Source organism: Schistocerca nitens, chromosome 3 (assembly GCF_023898315.1).
Source record: "Schistocerca nitens isolate TAMUIC-IGC-003100 chromosome 3, iqSchNite1.1, whole genome shotgun sequence".
Taxonomy (NCBI): domain Eukaryota; kingdom Metazoa; phylum Arthropoda; class Insecta; order Orthoptera; family Acrididae; genus Schistocerca; species Schistocerca nitens.
Window position 1 is genome coordinate 935414662 of NC_064616.1, and position 16624 is coordinate 935431285.

At 44.0% G+C, this 16624-nt stretch overlaps 1 protein-coding gene across 1 annotated transcript in view; it reads right to left on the reverse strand.

Moving 5' to 3' along the window:
• The window catches only part of LOC126249008 (dihydropyrimidine dehydrogenase [NADP(+)]), a 288548-nt gene that overhangs the window by 85361 nt on the left and 186563 nt on the right, over window positions 1-16624 (reverse strand). The window contains exons 14-15 of the mRNA XM_049950599.1: window positions 13042-13162; window positions 4891-5153 (exon numbers count right to left, since the gene is read on the reverse strand). Coding sequence (XP_049806556.1) covers window positions 4891-5153; window positions 13042-13162 — 384 coding nt within the window. The remainder of the gene's footprint in view (window positions 1-4890; window positions 5154-13041; window positions 13163-16624) is intronic.

Genomic DNA, 16624 nt, shown 5'->3' on the forward strand with positions numbered 1-16624 from the left:
GCAATTCATGACTTTTGTCACCTCAGTCTATGCTTCCAAGTTTTTGTCATATAGGTTGACGTTAGGCGGAGAGAAGAACGTAATATACACATCAGAGCACCAGAATCATTAACCTCCCATTAGAACAGAAAGGAATTAGGAGAGAGTTGTGTTTACGAAAACATATAGTAACCAACATTGCTGATATCATAGACAAAATGTATGAAAAAGTTGCATAACAAAAGCAACAATATAGATAAAGAAAGAACATTAAAAAGAGAAGAAGCGCCAGAAAAAAACGAAATAACTGCTTTATCTCATTATTGAACCATTGAGCCATATCAGACAGAATAGTTAATAATTTTCGCAAAGCTAATGTACGAAGGGGCGTCCTCACAAAGTAGGGGCACTAGTCAGACACACCACCCACAAAACAAAATCATTTACAGAATCAGGTTGTTATAAATGAAATGTGGTGAACGTGAAAGTTTCTATGTGGGACAAAGAGGTAGATGTTTCTGCACCAGAGTGAGGGAGCACACAAACATAATCGAAATCTGTAGATCTTCATTTAGTGCACATATACGAAACTGCAATCATAACACCAGGAGCATTGAGGAATCCTTAATGGTTAATGGCTGCTCTAGAAAAGATTGAAATTTATAGCGCCTTCAATGAACAACCACAATACATACCTTATGAATAAACGGTCCTTAGAAACAAAAATTTTCTCGGTTGCTTTAGACATTTACTCTAATATAGGGTGATTCAAAAAGAATACCACAACTTTAGGAATTTAGTACTCTGCAACGACAAAAGGCAGAGCTAAGCACTATCTGTCGGCGAATTAAGGGAGCTATAAAGTTTCATTTAGTTGTACATTTGTTCGCTTGAGGCGCTGTTGACTAGGCGTCAGCGTCAGTTGATGCTAAGATGGCGACCGCTCAACAGAAAGCTTTTTGTGTTACTGAGTACGGCAGAAGTGAATCGACGACAGTTGTTCAGCGTGCATTTCGAACGAAGTATGGTGTTAAACCTCCTGATAGGTGGTGTATTAAACGTTGGTATAAACAGTTTACAGAGAATGGGTGTTTGTGCAAAGGGAAAAGTTCTGGACGGCCGAGAACGAGTGATGAAAATGTAGCACGCATACAGCAAGCATTTGTTCGTAGCCCAGGAAAATCACTCGCAGAGCTAGCAGAGAGCTGCAAATTCCACAATCAACTGTATGGAGAGTCCTACGAAAAAGGTTAGTTATGAAACCTGAACGTCAACTACCCGAGGCGATGGATCGGCCGCCAGGCAACCCGTGGCAGAGCACTTCATCACTGGCCTCCAAGAAGCCCTGATCTTACCCCCTGCGATTTTTTCTTATGGGGGTATGTTAAGGATATGGTGTTTCGGCCACCTCTCCCAGCCACCATTGATGATTTGAAACGAGAAATAACAGCAGCTATCCAAACTGTTACGCCTGATATGCTACAGAGAGTGTGGAACGAGTTGGAGTATCGGGTTGATATTGCTCGTGTGTCTGGAGGGGGCCATATTGAACATCTCTGAACTTGTTTTTGAGTGAAAAAACCTTTTTAAATACTCTTTGTAATGATGTATAACAGAAGGTTATATTATGTTTCTTTCATTAAATACACATTTTTAAAGTTGTGGTATTCTTTTTGAATCACCCTGTATTATAAGTGCACACTCGTACATGAGTCAAACTGTCGTGTTATATACAATCCACTCGAAATTGAGGTACATAAAACATAGTCGCAAACAGTTGGGATACACTAATTCCTTCTACATCTACATCTACATCCATACTCCGCAAGCCACCTGACGGTGTGTGGCGGAGGGTACCTTGAGTACCTCTATCTGTTCTCCTTTCAATTCCAGTCTCGTATTGTTCGTGGAAAGAAAGATTGTCGGTATGCCTCTGTGTGGGCTCTAATCTATCTGATTTTATCCTCATGGTCTCTTCGCGAGATATACGTAGGAGAGAGCAATACACTGCTTGACTCCTCGGTGAAGGTATGTTCTCGAAACTTCAACAAAAGCCCGTACCGAGCTACTGTGCGTCTCTCCTGCAGAGTCTTTCACTGTAGTTTATCTGTCATGTCCGTAACGTTTTCGCGATGACTAAATGATCCTGCAACGGAGCGCGCTGCTCTCCGTTGGATCTTCTCTATCTCTTTTATCAACCCTATCTGATACGGACTCCTCACTGGTGAGCAGTATTCAAGCAGTGGGCGAACAAGTGTACTGTAACCTACTTCCTTTGTTTTCGGATTGCATTTCCTTAGGATTCTTCCAGTGAATCTCAGTCTGGCATCTGCTTTACCGACGATCAACTTTATACGATCATTCCATTTTAAATCACTCCTAATGCGTACTCCCAGATAATTTATGGAATTAACTGCTTCCAGTTGCTGACCAGCTATACTGTAGCTAAATGATAAGGGATCTTTCTTTCTATGTATTCTCAGCGCATTACACTTCTCTACATTGAGATTCAATTGCCATTCCCTGCACCATGCGTCAATTCGCTGCAGATCCTCCTGCATTTCAGTACAATTTTCCATTGTTACAACCGTTCGATATACCACAGCATCATTCGCAAAAAGCCTCAGTGAACTTCCGATGCCATCCACAAGGTCATTTATGTATATTGTGAATAGCAACGGTCCTACGACACTCCCCTGCGGCACACCTGAAATCACTCTTACTTCGGAAGACTTCTCTCCATTGAGAATGACATGCTGCGTTCTGTTATCTAGGAACTCTTCAATCCAATCACACAATTGGTCTGATAGCGCATATGATCTTACTTTGTTCATTAAACGACTGTGGGGAACTGTATCGAACGCCTTGCGGAAGTCAAGAAACACGGTATCTACCTGGGAACCCGTGTCTATGGTCCTCTCAGTCTCGTGGACGAATAGCGCGAGCTGGGTTTCACACGATCGTCTTTCTCGAAACCCATGCTGATTCCTACAGAGCAGAATTCTAGTCTCCAGAAAAGTCATTATACTCGAACATAATACGTGTTCCAAAATTCTACAACTGATCGACGTTAGAGATATAGGTCTATAGTTCTGCACATCTGTTCGATGTCCCTTCCTGAAAACGGTGGGTACGGGTGGGCGGCAGGAAAGGCATCTGGCCAGCCCTTCAACTAACATTGCCACATCCGATTAACCGTGCCGACCCTGCTTCTCCGCGGGAACAACGGCACAAGCAAAAGAAAGAAAGAAAGAAAAGAAAATTGGGAAAAAGTGATTTGAAGACAGGAAAACGAAATATAATGATACAATGGAGGAATATGGAAAAAAGGAAAGAACAACAAAGCATTAAAAAACTAATATTGGAATGTGGTTCCAAGAAGGTCTTAACGCGAGTAGATAAGGAAATAGCATCAGTGCTCGGTAGCAGTTAACTGAAGTACGCGTCATTTACGACGGCGGCCTAGTTTAGGTTCGTTCTGCGCATCTGACGTCACAAAACACAGTCAGCCAATGAATAGAGAACGACGTTGCCACAGCTCGACTGCAGTGCAGAGCACGAACGAGTGTCTTCAGTTTTAGAAACGTTCAGTAATAAATAAAGTGTATTGATAGCAGACTTTCTTGTATATAAAGTTTGGGAAAAGGATTCTTTATACCAATTGCTTCATATTCTATTAATTAATTAAGCCAAAGAAGCAATAAGCCTCCTAATTCAGGCGATAGCAAGGGAAGGTGTTTGCATCATTCTCATTAACCACTTTTTCGCAATAAGGAACAGCGGCAATTGTTTATTTCCTATTGTACTTCGACGAAACGTGAGTAATTCATTGTCATACAAACAGTGTTTGTCGGTATTTTGCGTGATGTTTTAAAGTCGTCCAGGAAGTCTGTCGAATGACCAGCTGCATTAGCGTAATGGTTAAAGTGAGCCATTCGCCGGCACGGTAGCTCAGTGTGTTCGGTCAGAGAGCTGGTTCGCCTCTGTAATAAAAAACTGAGTGGAAGAATCAACAAAAGAACTTTAACGGATGTCATGTGACGTCTACAACGACCAAACACAACGATAAAAAAAAAAAAGGAAAAGCGTGTTAGGTCAGAGGGCTGCGTGCTCTCTGTAATAAAAAAAACCGTCAAGGAATCAACGATCAACTTGAACGCATGTCTTGTGACATCCGCCCAGACAAAACGGAACGAACTATATCGAACAAAAAAAAGTGTTTCACTACTAAGCGAAAAGTACTGCATTCAAACCTTGTTCGGTGCATAATATTTTCTTTATTTAAAAACAATGTCGAAGTGTCTTAGTTCATGAATTTTATTCGTTTGAATGTAATTTTTTGAAATTTCTAGTGGCAACTAAATTCGACCATACGGAAAGTATACGCTATGGACTTTTACCTCTGCAAACTCTTCAAAATTTAGTGCAATGGTTACTACATTTAATACTGCACAATAACTGCGTTGAACATCGAAACTAAATTAAGTCATTTATGGGGGGAAGGTATCAGTCAAGCAGACGTGTAAAAATCAAATTTTTGGGCCAAATAGTTTTTGTGAATTCGAATGATAAGTGTGTCAAAGCAGTCGGAACACCATGTGGCTGCACAGGCGAGCAGTGCAGTGATGATAAAATCGCGCACGGCGCGGAATGCGGGGAGCACGTCTCTGTAGCAGCGAAAGGATTAATGCGGCCGTGGTGGCTTTACTTCATAAACTGCGCGCTCCCCCCTAAACGTAGTTTGCGAACTATACTATACTATGGCGCTGCTTCTCTTGGCGCGTGCAACTGGCAACGCAGCAATCTCCCGCGTCTGGGCGGGCATGCGCGAGCCGCCGAGAATTGAACTATAGTTTCACGAGGAGAAATGAAAGGAACGGAAGGCGGAGGAGCGCGGTAAGCCAGCCTGACCTGGACGACGGAGGCGCCGGCGCTGAGGAACTGGAAGGCGGTGTCGGCAGAGTCGACGCCGCCGATGCCGAGGATGGGGAAGCCCGGCAGCTCTCGCGCCACGGCCGAGATGGCCCGCAGCGCCATGGGCCGCGTAGCCACGCCGGACACGCCGCCGTACGTGGTGCGCCGCTGCGAGCCCACCGCCGGCCACGGCGAGCCGTCCGCGTGCAGCCGCATCAGCCCCGACACCGTATTGATCGCCGACACCCCGTCCGCCTTGCCTGTGTCGGATCACCAGTACAGTCTTAACCGGACACGGACCTTATCCCTCGCACTTAAACCGCGTGAGTCTGAGGCAGACACCTGCATGCACATGCGGGGAAGAAGGTTCCCCAAAACACACTGTCTTTTTCTGCGGGCAATACGCGAACAGTAGACATACACTACACTTAGATTAAACAGGTACAGACATAGATATACAGGGTGAGTCACCTAACGTTACCGCTGGATATATTTTGTAAACCACATCAAATACTGACGAACCGATTCCACAGACCGAACGTGAGGAGAGGGGCTAGTGTAATTGTTTAATACAAACCATGCAAAAATTCTGCCTGTTTACCGATGAAGCGAGTTTCACAAACCACGGGGCAGTGAATATACGGAACATGCATTACTGGTCCGTGGACAATCCTCGCTGGCTCAGACAGGTAGAGAGACAGCGACCGTGGACTGTAAATGTATGGTGCGGAATCATTGGCGACCACCTCATTGGTCCTCACTTCATTGCAGGGGCCCAAACAGCTGCAACATACATCGCGTTTCTACAGAATAATCTGCCAACGTTGCTCGAAAATGTCCCACTGGAAACGCGTCGACGTATGTGGTATCAGCATGATGGTGCACCTGCACATTCCGCAATTAACACTAGGCTGACCCTTGACAGGATGTTCGACGGGCGTTTCATAGGACGTGGAGGACGCATAAATTGGCTAGCCCGTTCTCCTGATCTTACACCTCTGGACTTCTTTCTGTGGGGTACGTTAAAGGAGAATGTGTACCGTGATGTGTCTACAACCCCAGAGGATATGAAACAACGTATTGTGGCAGCCTGCGGCGACATTACACCAGATGTACTGCGGCGTGTACGACATTCATTACGCCAGAGATTGCAATTGTGTGCAGCAAATGATGGCCACCACATTGAGCATATATTGGCAGGACATGTCGGGACACACTCTATTCCACTCCGTAATTGAAAACGGAAACCACGTGTGTACGTGTACCTCACCCCTCATGGTAATGTACATGTGCGTCAGTGAAAAATACCAATAAAAAGGTGTTAGCATGTGGACGTAATGTGCTGTTCCAGTCTCTTCTGTACCTAAGGTCCATCACCGTTCCCTTTGGATCCCTACGTAATTCGGTGCTTCCGATACACACGATCGAACAGAGGAGGAGTGGTACTCAAGCGTCAACTTTAGGTTACAATATCTCCGGATGTAGTTAACGTTTTACAATGCAACAAACGGCACTGATTACGTATTTGTTTATATGTTCGGATGTGCTAACAAAACTAACGGGGTTCCATTTAAAAAAAAACGTAGGTTTGTGTTAAAAAACATACTGCCGTGCAATTTTTTATGGTTTGTATTAACTAATTACACTAGCCCCTCTCCTCACGTTCGGTCTGTGGAATCGATTCGTCAGTATTTGATGTGGTTTACGAAATATATCCAGCGGTAATGTTAGGTGACTCACCCTGTATACACAGCAATAAGAGACGAAGAACAATGGGCACAATTAAACGCACTGACAAACAGTATTTAAAAAACAACACATGAAGAGTATATGCGGACACGACATTACAGACATGCGTATGTGCAGCGTAACAGCAATCTCCAGAGGATGGACAGCGATGCCCACAGTGACAACGAAAATAGTGACAATGAGGAGGAACAGGAGGAGGAAGCTGAGATGTGACAGTAAATAAGCAAAAGTGCTGCAATCTAGCCAAGAAAACACCAAATGCTGTACATGGATGGGCACCTAAAGTAGTTAATACATAGGATTAGTAACAAATAGGATAAGCAACATTATTTCTCTACTAATAACCATCTCTCTGTGTGTGTGTGTGTGTGTGTGTGTGTGTGTGTGTGTGTGACTGGCGGTCAACGTCTCGAAGAAACCATTCCGAGGTATTACCCATCAGTCACATTCGGTGACGGTAGTAACAAATCTCTCATCTATCCTATCTTCTTTTTATATTCTTCTTAAAAAACAACAAAATTTTATTTATATTTCAACCTTAAATAATTGTTATTTTGAAAAGCATCACTGTCTGTAAATGTTGTAGATAAAACAAAAGGAGAGAAAACTGTAAAAAGATGAAAAACGAAAATTGTAAGATGTACGACCTGTTTTAAACATCAGGTAACAGGTCTATAATTTGGCAATAAATAAATAATAAAAAAAATACAGCTTCAGAGCAGGTTCTGGTACGGTAGGGCAGTGCCGTCGAAGTTGCTTCCTACCCGTCTATCCAGTAAAAATTGAAGCAAAGAAGTCTGAGACGGAGTAACTAACCAACCTAGCAAAGTTGTGCTCAGTCTGAAGCTCGGTTTGAATACCACAGAGGGCATGATCCGATTGGAAATTTGTGGTAAGTTCTATGGGACCAAACTACTGAGGTCATCGGTCCCTAGGCTTACACACTACTTAATTTAACTTAAACTAGCTTATGCCAAGGACAGCACACACACCCATGCCCGAGGGAGGACTCGAACCTCCGACGGGGGAAGCCGCGCAAACTGTAGCAAGGCGCCCCAAGACCGCACGGCTACATATCTGTGGTATCTACATCTACATCTACACACATACTCCGCAACCCACCATACGGTGCGTGGCGGAGGGTACCTCGTACCACAACTAGCATCTTCTCTCCCTGTTCCACTCCCAAACAGAACGAGGGAAAAATGACTGCCTATATGCCTCTGTACGTGCCCTAATCCCTCTTATCTTATCTTTGTGGTCTTTCCGCGAAATGTAAGTTGGCGGTAGTAAAATTGTACTGCAGTCAGCCTCAAATGCTGGTTCTCTAAATTTCCTCAGTAGCGATTCACGAAAAGAATTCCTCTAGAGACTCCCACCCGAGTTCCTGAAGCATTTCCGTAACACTCGCGTGATGATCAAACCTACCAGTAACAAATCTAGCAGCCCGCCTCTGAATTGTTTCTATGTCTTCCCTCAATCCGACCTAATAGGGATCCCAAACGCTCGAGCAGTGCTCAAGAATAGGTCGTATTAGTGTTTTATAAGCGGTCTCCTTTACTCCGCGCGGGGGTCCGATTGGGATTGATACGCTTTTACTCTTCCTCTGGTTTCGAATGACTTACCCAGCCTTTTATAAATGGTCTAAAATTTAATGTGGACGCCAAACCATAGTGAAACTTGACATTTTTTTACATTAACAAATCATCGTCGCCATCCGAAGTGGCCGAGCGGTTCTAGGCACTACAGTCTGGAACCAAGTGACCGCTCCGGTCGCAGGTTGGAATCCTGCCTCGGGCATGGATGTGTGTAATGACCTTAGGTTAGTTAGGTTTAAGTAGTTCTAAGTTCTAGGGGACTGATAACCTCAGAAGTTAGTCCCATAGTGCTCAAAAAAAAAAAAAAAATCGTCAGTCGTGAAAGAAGCGATAAGCGATGACAAATCCTGTATCCGACTAAGGACTGAATTGCATTTGTAGTTGTGCTCTTATCCACTCTAGCAATGTTTTAAGATCAGTTGTGATAATCACCTTTGATACTCCTTGAAACTACACTGAAGCGCCAAACAAACTGGCACAGGCGTATTCAAAATAAAGATATGTAAACAGGAAGAATACGGCGCTGCGGTCGGCAACGCCTACATACAACAACAAGTGTCTGGTGCAGTTGTTACAGCGGTTACTGCTACTACAATCTCAGGTTATCAAGATTTAAGTGAGTTTGAATGTGTTGTTATAGTCGGCGAACGAGCGATGGGACACGACATCTCCGAGGTAGCGATGAAGTGGGGATTTTCCCGTACGACCATTTCACGAGTGTACCGTGAATATCAGGAATCCGGTAAAACAATAAATCTACGACATCGCTGGGGCCGGTAAAATATCCTGCAAGAACGGGACCAAGGACGACTGAAGAGAATTGTTCAGCTTGACAGAAGTGCAACCCTTTCGCAAATTGCTGCAGATTTCAGTGCTGGGTCTCCAACAAGTGTCAGCGTGCGAACTATTCAGCGAAACGTCATGGATACGGACTTTCGGAGCCGAAGGCCCACTTGTGTACCCTTGATGACTGCACGACACGAAGTCTTACACCTCGCCTGGGCCTCTCAACGCCGACGAGTTTTGTTTCAAACTGTATAGAGCGGATGGGCGTGTCCGCGTATGGAGACAACCTCATGAATTCATGAACCATGCATGTCAGCACGGGACTGTTCAAGCTGGTGGAGGCTCTGTAATGGCGTGCGGCGTGTGCAGTGGGTGACGTCGTCGACTACCGTCGCTGCTTCGACGGGTGACTAGCCCATCATTTTCGAGGCAAAACTGCAGCAAATAAGCGCTGTGCAAGTGAATTTAAAACCTTGGTTTGCAGAGGAATTCTGGAAATATAACACACACACACACACACACACACACACACACACACACACACACACACGCACGCACACACGCACTGTAAAAACTAGCGTCACCACGCAACCAAAGATGGTCGACACCAATGTCATCGACAGTGAAAATTACCAAACAACGGGTGAGATAGTATTAACTCTGTCCCTCTGTTTTATTGACAAGGAATGGAACAGGATTCTAAGCAGAATTTAAGCAAAAACCTCCATCTCTATTTACAAGGTCGCTCGGTAATTAAATCTCACCTGCTCCTTTAATAACACTATCGCGGCATGAAACTTCCAGGCAGATTAAAACTGTGTGCTCTACCATCTGAGCTACCGAAGCACGACTCACGCCCGGTCCTCACAGCTTTACTTCTGCCAGTATCTCGTCTCCTACCTTCCAAACTTTACAGAAGCTCTCCTGCGAACCTTGCAGAACTAGCACTCCTGAAAGAAAGGATACTGCGGAGACATGGCTTAGCCACAGCCTGGGGGATGTTTGCCGTGAAAGGCAAAGGTCCCGAGTTCGAGTCTCGGTCGGGCACACAGTTTTAATCTGCCAGGAAGTTTCATATCAGCGCACACTCCGCTACAGAGTGAAAATCTCATTCTTGACTATCGCGGTAGCTGGTAAGTACATGCCAGAATCTTTCTTTTTATTATATTCCATATTAGGACCGGTGCCAAGACAATGTCCTGCAATAGCCAATCTGCTCGGCTATTGTAAGCGTGTCTGACGCTTATGCTCAGCACATTAGTCCCCCACAGTCCTGATAGTCTGACAGTATATGACATGCCACAGCTCCAAGGAATACGATAGATATCCGCCTTACGCAAACCAGGATCACCCTTAACGGAACCTGAGAGGACCCTACTCTTAGCTGGAGGTCGGTAAACACATTTCACATCATATTTCTGCAAAATAAGACCAGGCTTGTTAGAGATGCTCCATGCGCAAGGCAGAAAGGCCGTGCCAACTCGGTATTATCATCACTCACCCAGCTCACGGTTGGTCGATAGCACAATGCACGTCTGATGTCTTTCACTATGTCAATTCTATCGTATCCCTTGCAGTTGTGGCATGTCACAAATTCGTCAGACTAACAGGACCATGGAGGACCAGTGTACTGATCATAAGCCTCACTTCACACACGCTTACAACAAGCGAGCAAATCGGCTGTTGCACAACATTGTTTTGGCACCGGTCATCTTAAGGCATTAATAACACTGCGATTCTGGCGTGCACTTCCAGCTTCTGTCATAGTGTTATTAAGAAAGCGATTGAGATTAAATTAAACAAAGGGACAGAGTTGATGCTACCTCATCCGTTGTTTATCAATTTTTACTGTCGATAACTTCTGGCATCGGTCATTTATTTGTGTGGTGGCACTAGTGTTTCCAGTTGTGTATGTGTTTGTGTGTGTATGTGTGTGTGTGTGTGTGTGCACGCGCGCGCGCGCGTATCTTTCCGGAACTGCTGTGCAAACCGAGGTTTTAAATTCACTTGCACAGAGCTCACTTGCTGCAGTTTTGTCTCGATAATGACAGGGTGGTCACCTGTCGAAATATCGGCGGTGTTCGACGACGTCACCCGGCTGCATTCCAGTAAGTTATCTGAACGAACTTCGCGTGTTTGTCATTGCACACTTTTCGATGTTACAATATTTTGCAAGCATGAATTAGGTGTAATTGCTTCGCCTCCAGCACACTCTACTCTCTGATCTTCGAAAGTGAGCATTTTACAGGCTTATTGATGAATCTTCTACGTCGCGATCTAACAGTATATGCTCAAATTTTACTATGTGAACCCTTACTTCCCGAGATTATTCGCCATTTCTCTGCGGTTTTAACGATTTTGTTTGTCGAAAATTTCCACGCACGACGATTAACGTTTCCCAGGACTTTTCTTTTTACATCCGCTCGACTCCCAGGCGTTGCATCCCTACGCCCCACGTATGTCTGCAGGTTCCCGTAACGGCTCAAAAAATGGCTCTGACAAGGGAACCTCCCCATCGCACCTCCCTCAGATTTAGTTATAAGTTGGAACAGTGGATAGGCCTTGAAAAACTGAACACAGATGAATCGAGAAAACAGGAAGAAGTTGTGTGGAACTATGAAAAAAATTAGCAAAATATACGAACTGAGTAGTCCATGTGCAGCATACGCAACTTCAAGGGTGATGTGCAGTCAGGAGCACCGTGGTCCTGTGGTTAGCGTGAGAAGCTGCGGAATGAGAGGTCTATGGTTCAAGTCCTCCCCGGAGTGAAAAATTTACTTTCTTTACTTTCGCAAAGTTATGATCTGTCCGTTCGTTCATTGACGTCTCTGTTCACTATAATAACTTTAGTGTCTGTGTTTTGCGACCGCACCGCAAAACCGTGCGATTAGTAGACGAAATGACGTGCCTCTCCAATGGAAACTGAAAACATTTCATCGCAAGGTCATAGGTCAACCGATTCCTCCACAGGAAAACACGTCTGATATATTCTATACGATACTGTTGACGGCATGTGCGTCACATTACAGTAATATGTTGTCGACCCACCTAACTTGTACACTTGGCGAATGGGTAAAAAGATTCTTCTACCTTGCCCGATTTAGGTTTCTTGTGGATGTGATTATCACTCCCAAAAAAGTGATCGCATCGGACGGAGAGACGGACAGATAATAATTGTCTGAAAACAAAAAATTAAAATTTTCAGTCGAGGGAAGACTTGAACCAAGGACCTCTCACCCCACAGCTGCTCACGTTAACCACAGGACCACGGCGCTCCCGACTGCACATTACCCTTTAAGTTGCATATGTTACACGTAGGCTACTCAGTTCGTATATTTTGCAAATTTTTTTCATAGTTCCACACAACTTCTTCCTGTTGTCTCGATTCATCTGTGTTCAGTTTTTCAAGGCCTATCCACTCTGCCAACTTATAACTAAATCTGAGGGGGGTGCGATGGGGAGGTTCCCTTGTGAGAACTATGGGACTTAACATCTATGGTCATCAGTCCCCTAGAACTTAGAACTACTTAAACTTAACTAACCTAAGGACAGCACACAACACCCAGTCATCACAAGGCAGAGAAAATCCCTGACCCCGCCGGGAATCGAACCCGGGAACTCGGGCGTGGGAAGCGAGAACGCTACCGCACGACCACGAGCTGCGGACTCCCGTAACGAGTAATGATCAGTATTCGAGAATCATTCAGGAACTGTAAACAGTTTAGCAGCTATCTGTTAAGAAACAAACAGTTTCCAAAGCATAGCCCGTACCGACTGAAATATTTTCCAAGCATTGGTATCACAAAATACTGAGATTCGGATCGTCCGCATTCCGTATAGTTTCAGTCCTACGTATTTGGAACAGCATGTATAACCGTGTACACTTGGTGCGACATCACACATAGGGCTTTCAGTGTCGTTTCCCGAGACTTCAGTCCACATTGCGTACATTACAACACAGACCACGTTCCAGCAAAGAGCTGTATGCAGACGAATTACGGTCTAAATGACATACCTTCGTAAGCCGCTCTGGCGATGCTGACGATGTCGGTGATATTGGGCGTCAGTTTGACGAAGAACGGAATTTTCACAGCGGCTCTCACCCACGTAGCAATGCTGCGCACCAAATTCGGATCCTGTGTTAGAGAAGCGTCAGTCACTCAGCTGGCTCACTGCCTAGCAGTGGAAAATTGTTGTTGGTAAAAAATAAATAAATAAGTAAAATAAAAAGGAAAGAAGGAATATTAAGGATTAATGTCCTGTTGACGATAAGGTCGTTGGAGACGGAGCACAATCTCGGACTGGGTAAGGAAATCAGATGTGTCCATTTCACACGTATTACGGGAGTTGCCATAATAGATTTAGAGAAATCACAGAAAACTTAATACTCTATGGATAGGCAGGGATTTGAATCCCGTTCCACTCTAATAGAGTCCAGTGTCTTAATCTACTCGTCACATTTCTCAGTTCTGTGTTCAGGCAAGATAAGTTTTGAACCGGGCCGTATGAAGCGAACTAGTATGAGAGACAGTTAACATGGGTGTATCGGATTTAACTCATTCTTCTATAATGTAACATTTCCCTCTTGGGCAGTTTTTAAATGTATTTATTCATGACCCCGATTTCGGTTTGTTTTGCCATTCTCCAGTGATGCCTCACTATGAGGTGCGTCAATGCTTAATCGTTCCATTTAAGAGCACACTGCACCATGTTAACATATCCAATATACGGGGTGATTCAAAAAGAATACCACAACTTTAAAAATGTGTTTTTAATGAAAGAAACATAATATAACCTTCTGTTATACATCATTACAAAGAGTATTTAAAAAGGGTTTTTTTTTCGCTCAAAAACAAGTTCAGAGATGTTCAATATGGCCCCCTCCAGACACTCGAGCAATATCAACCCGATACTCCAACTCGTTCCACACTCTCTGTAGCATATCAGGCGTAATAGTTTGGATAGCTGCTGTTATTTCTCGTTTCAAATCATCAATGGTGGCTGGGAGAGGTGGCCGAAACACCATATCCTTAACATACCCCCATAAGAAAAAATCGCAGGGGGTAAGATCAGGGCTTCTTGGAGGCCAGTGATGAAGTGCTCTGTCACGGGCTGCCTGGCGGCCGATTCATCGCCTCGGGTAGTTGACGTTCAGGTAGTTACGGACAGATAAGTGCCAATGTGGTGGCGCTCCATCGTGCTGAAATATGAATTGTTGTGCTTCTTGTTCGAGCTGAGGGAACAGCCAATTCTCTAACATCTCCAGATACTGTAGTCCAGTTACAGTAGCACCTTCGAAGAAAAAGAGACCAAAAACTTTATTGGCTGAAATGGCACAGAAAACGTTCACCTTAGGCGAGTCACGTTCATACTGAGTTGTTTCCCGCGGATTCTCAGTGCCCCATATACAGACATTGTGACGGTTGACTTTCCCGTTAGTGTGGAAAGTTGCTTCATCACTAAACACAATCTTTGAAACGAAAGATTCATCTGTTTCCATTTGAGCAAGGATAAAATCACAGAAATCGATTCTTTTAATCTTATCAGCTGCAGACAGTCCTTGAACCAATTTCAGACGATAAGGTGGAATTTGCAGCTCTCTGCTAGCTCTGCGAGTCGATTTTCCTGGGCTGCGAACAAATGCTTGCTGGATGCGTGCTAAATTTTCATCACTCGTTCTCGGCCGTCCAGAACTTTTCCCTCTGCACAAACACCCATTCTCTGTAAACTGTTTATACCAACGTTTAATACACCACCTATCAGGAGGTTTAACACCATACTTCGTTCGAAATGCACGCTGAACAACTGTCGTCGACTCACTTCTGCCGTACTCAATAACACAAAATGCTTTCTGTTGAGCGGTCGCCATCTTAGCATCAACTGACGCTGACGCCTAGTCAACAGCGCCTCAAGCGAACAAATGTACAACTAAATGAAACTTTACAGCTCCCTTAATTCGCCGACAGATAGTGCTTAGCTCTGCCTTTTGTCGTTGCAGAGTTTTAAATTCCTAAAGTTGTGGTATTCTTTTTGAATCACCCTGTATATAATAAACGAGGAGTCTTCGTCACTTACATAAAAAACGTAGCATATCAGTTAATAATTACTATCGAATTCATATCATCTGCGCACTTTGTTATCACTGTGCGTCTGCCAGGTGTGACCTCAGTCATATTCAAATCATATGTGTAGTCTGAAATCCTCGTTACTAAGTGTTTAAAGATCGGAAAGTGTAGTGTGGTATTGAGACAACCATTTTTTACTGAATTCGTGTCAATATATGGACTGATGAGGCTTGGTGCATGTTGATACAAGATGATGGCAGGGTACAACTAAAGCGTTCCCACAGCCAAGAGATGCTTTAAACATTTTTAGTCCCACCACCATTGTGGCTTGAAAGCCCTACTGCTGAATATTAACATCGTGGTTCGTCATCTTTATCCTGAATGCGTTATTAAATTTATATACACAATGCTGACCTTGGAAAGCTTTTGTTGGTGCGTAACCTGATTTTCAAGGCATCTGCTCCAGATGTACAGATATTTTTTTGTTATAGTAATTCGACATACCTCTTGACCGTTCTGAAAGAGACATTCTCCTTCTTTCTGCTTTTCAAAAAGGCGACTGTTCATTTCATGTACTCCTCTGTCACGGATAGACGCAAAGTGGTATCCGGCGATATTCCATCTTCAAAGCAGGCTTCATAATTACTTACTTCCTTGTTTTCACATCCCTGTACCTTTGCACCAAAGACTCTGTTCGACGAAGATGACTGTGGCGACTGTGAAAGGGCAGCAGCATTACTACCATCGTCATCCTCTAATAAATAAGCAGCGATCGTCATTCCACTGTTTTGCTCTATATCTAGCGCATCTTCATTCGTAACGTTGTCTATTATTTCTGCAATGACATTAAAAGGAATAAATAATAGCACAAAATAAGCCCCATAAGCTTTCGTTCGCCTTCTATAAGAGTTAGTCGATTAGCCACACATAGTGATACCAGTCACGACTTTCAGGAGCTCTCGTTCTTTGAAGTTTAAATGTTGCAATTTGCCCTTTATTCCGTACCGCTCCTGAAGCTTGCACTATCACTTGTTGATCCACCGACATTTTAAATGAAAATCCTTTACTCCACTTCGTGCTCGGGCTTTTAGCGAGCATAATTGGACGCAGAGAGTGACAAACAATAGACTTTGCAGCCAATAGTAAGTGAAAAAACGATGAAATTTCACACGTAAAAAAATTATTTTGTTATGTTTTTGAACTTCCGCTGCTACGAGTGTGAATCCTGAATCCTTCCTGGTCATGCTGACAAAGTTTTATGAATTTATTTGTAAAAGTATAGACAGTAGAAAATAAAATGTCCTGTGGTGCCTCTCCTGCTCCAAGTCGGCCCGTTTGACGTCCTACCCCCCTTAAAGCTGTACATTCATAACGTCATAACTGGTTACTATCAGAATAATGGCCCAGATTTTCGCCAGGATCGATTGCTGGGGATGATATCTTGCACGTACGTTTTTTTTCTGCTTAAAATACAAGACTGAGTCGATGATGTTTCCTTGTAAAGTCTCACCTTGTGTGTTGCAAATGGCGGTA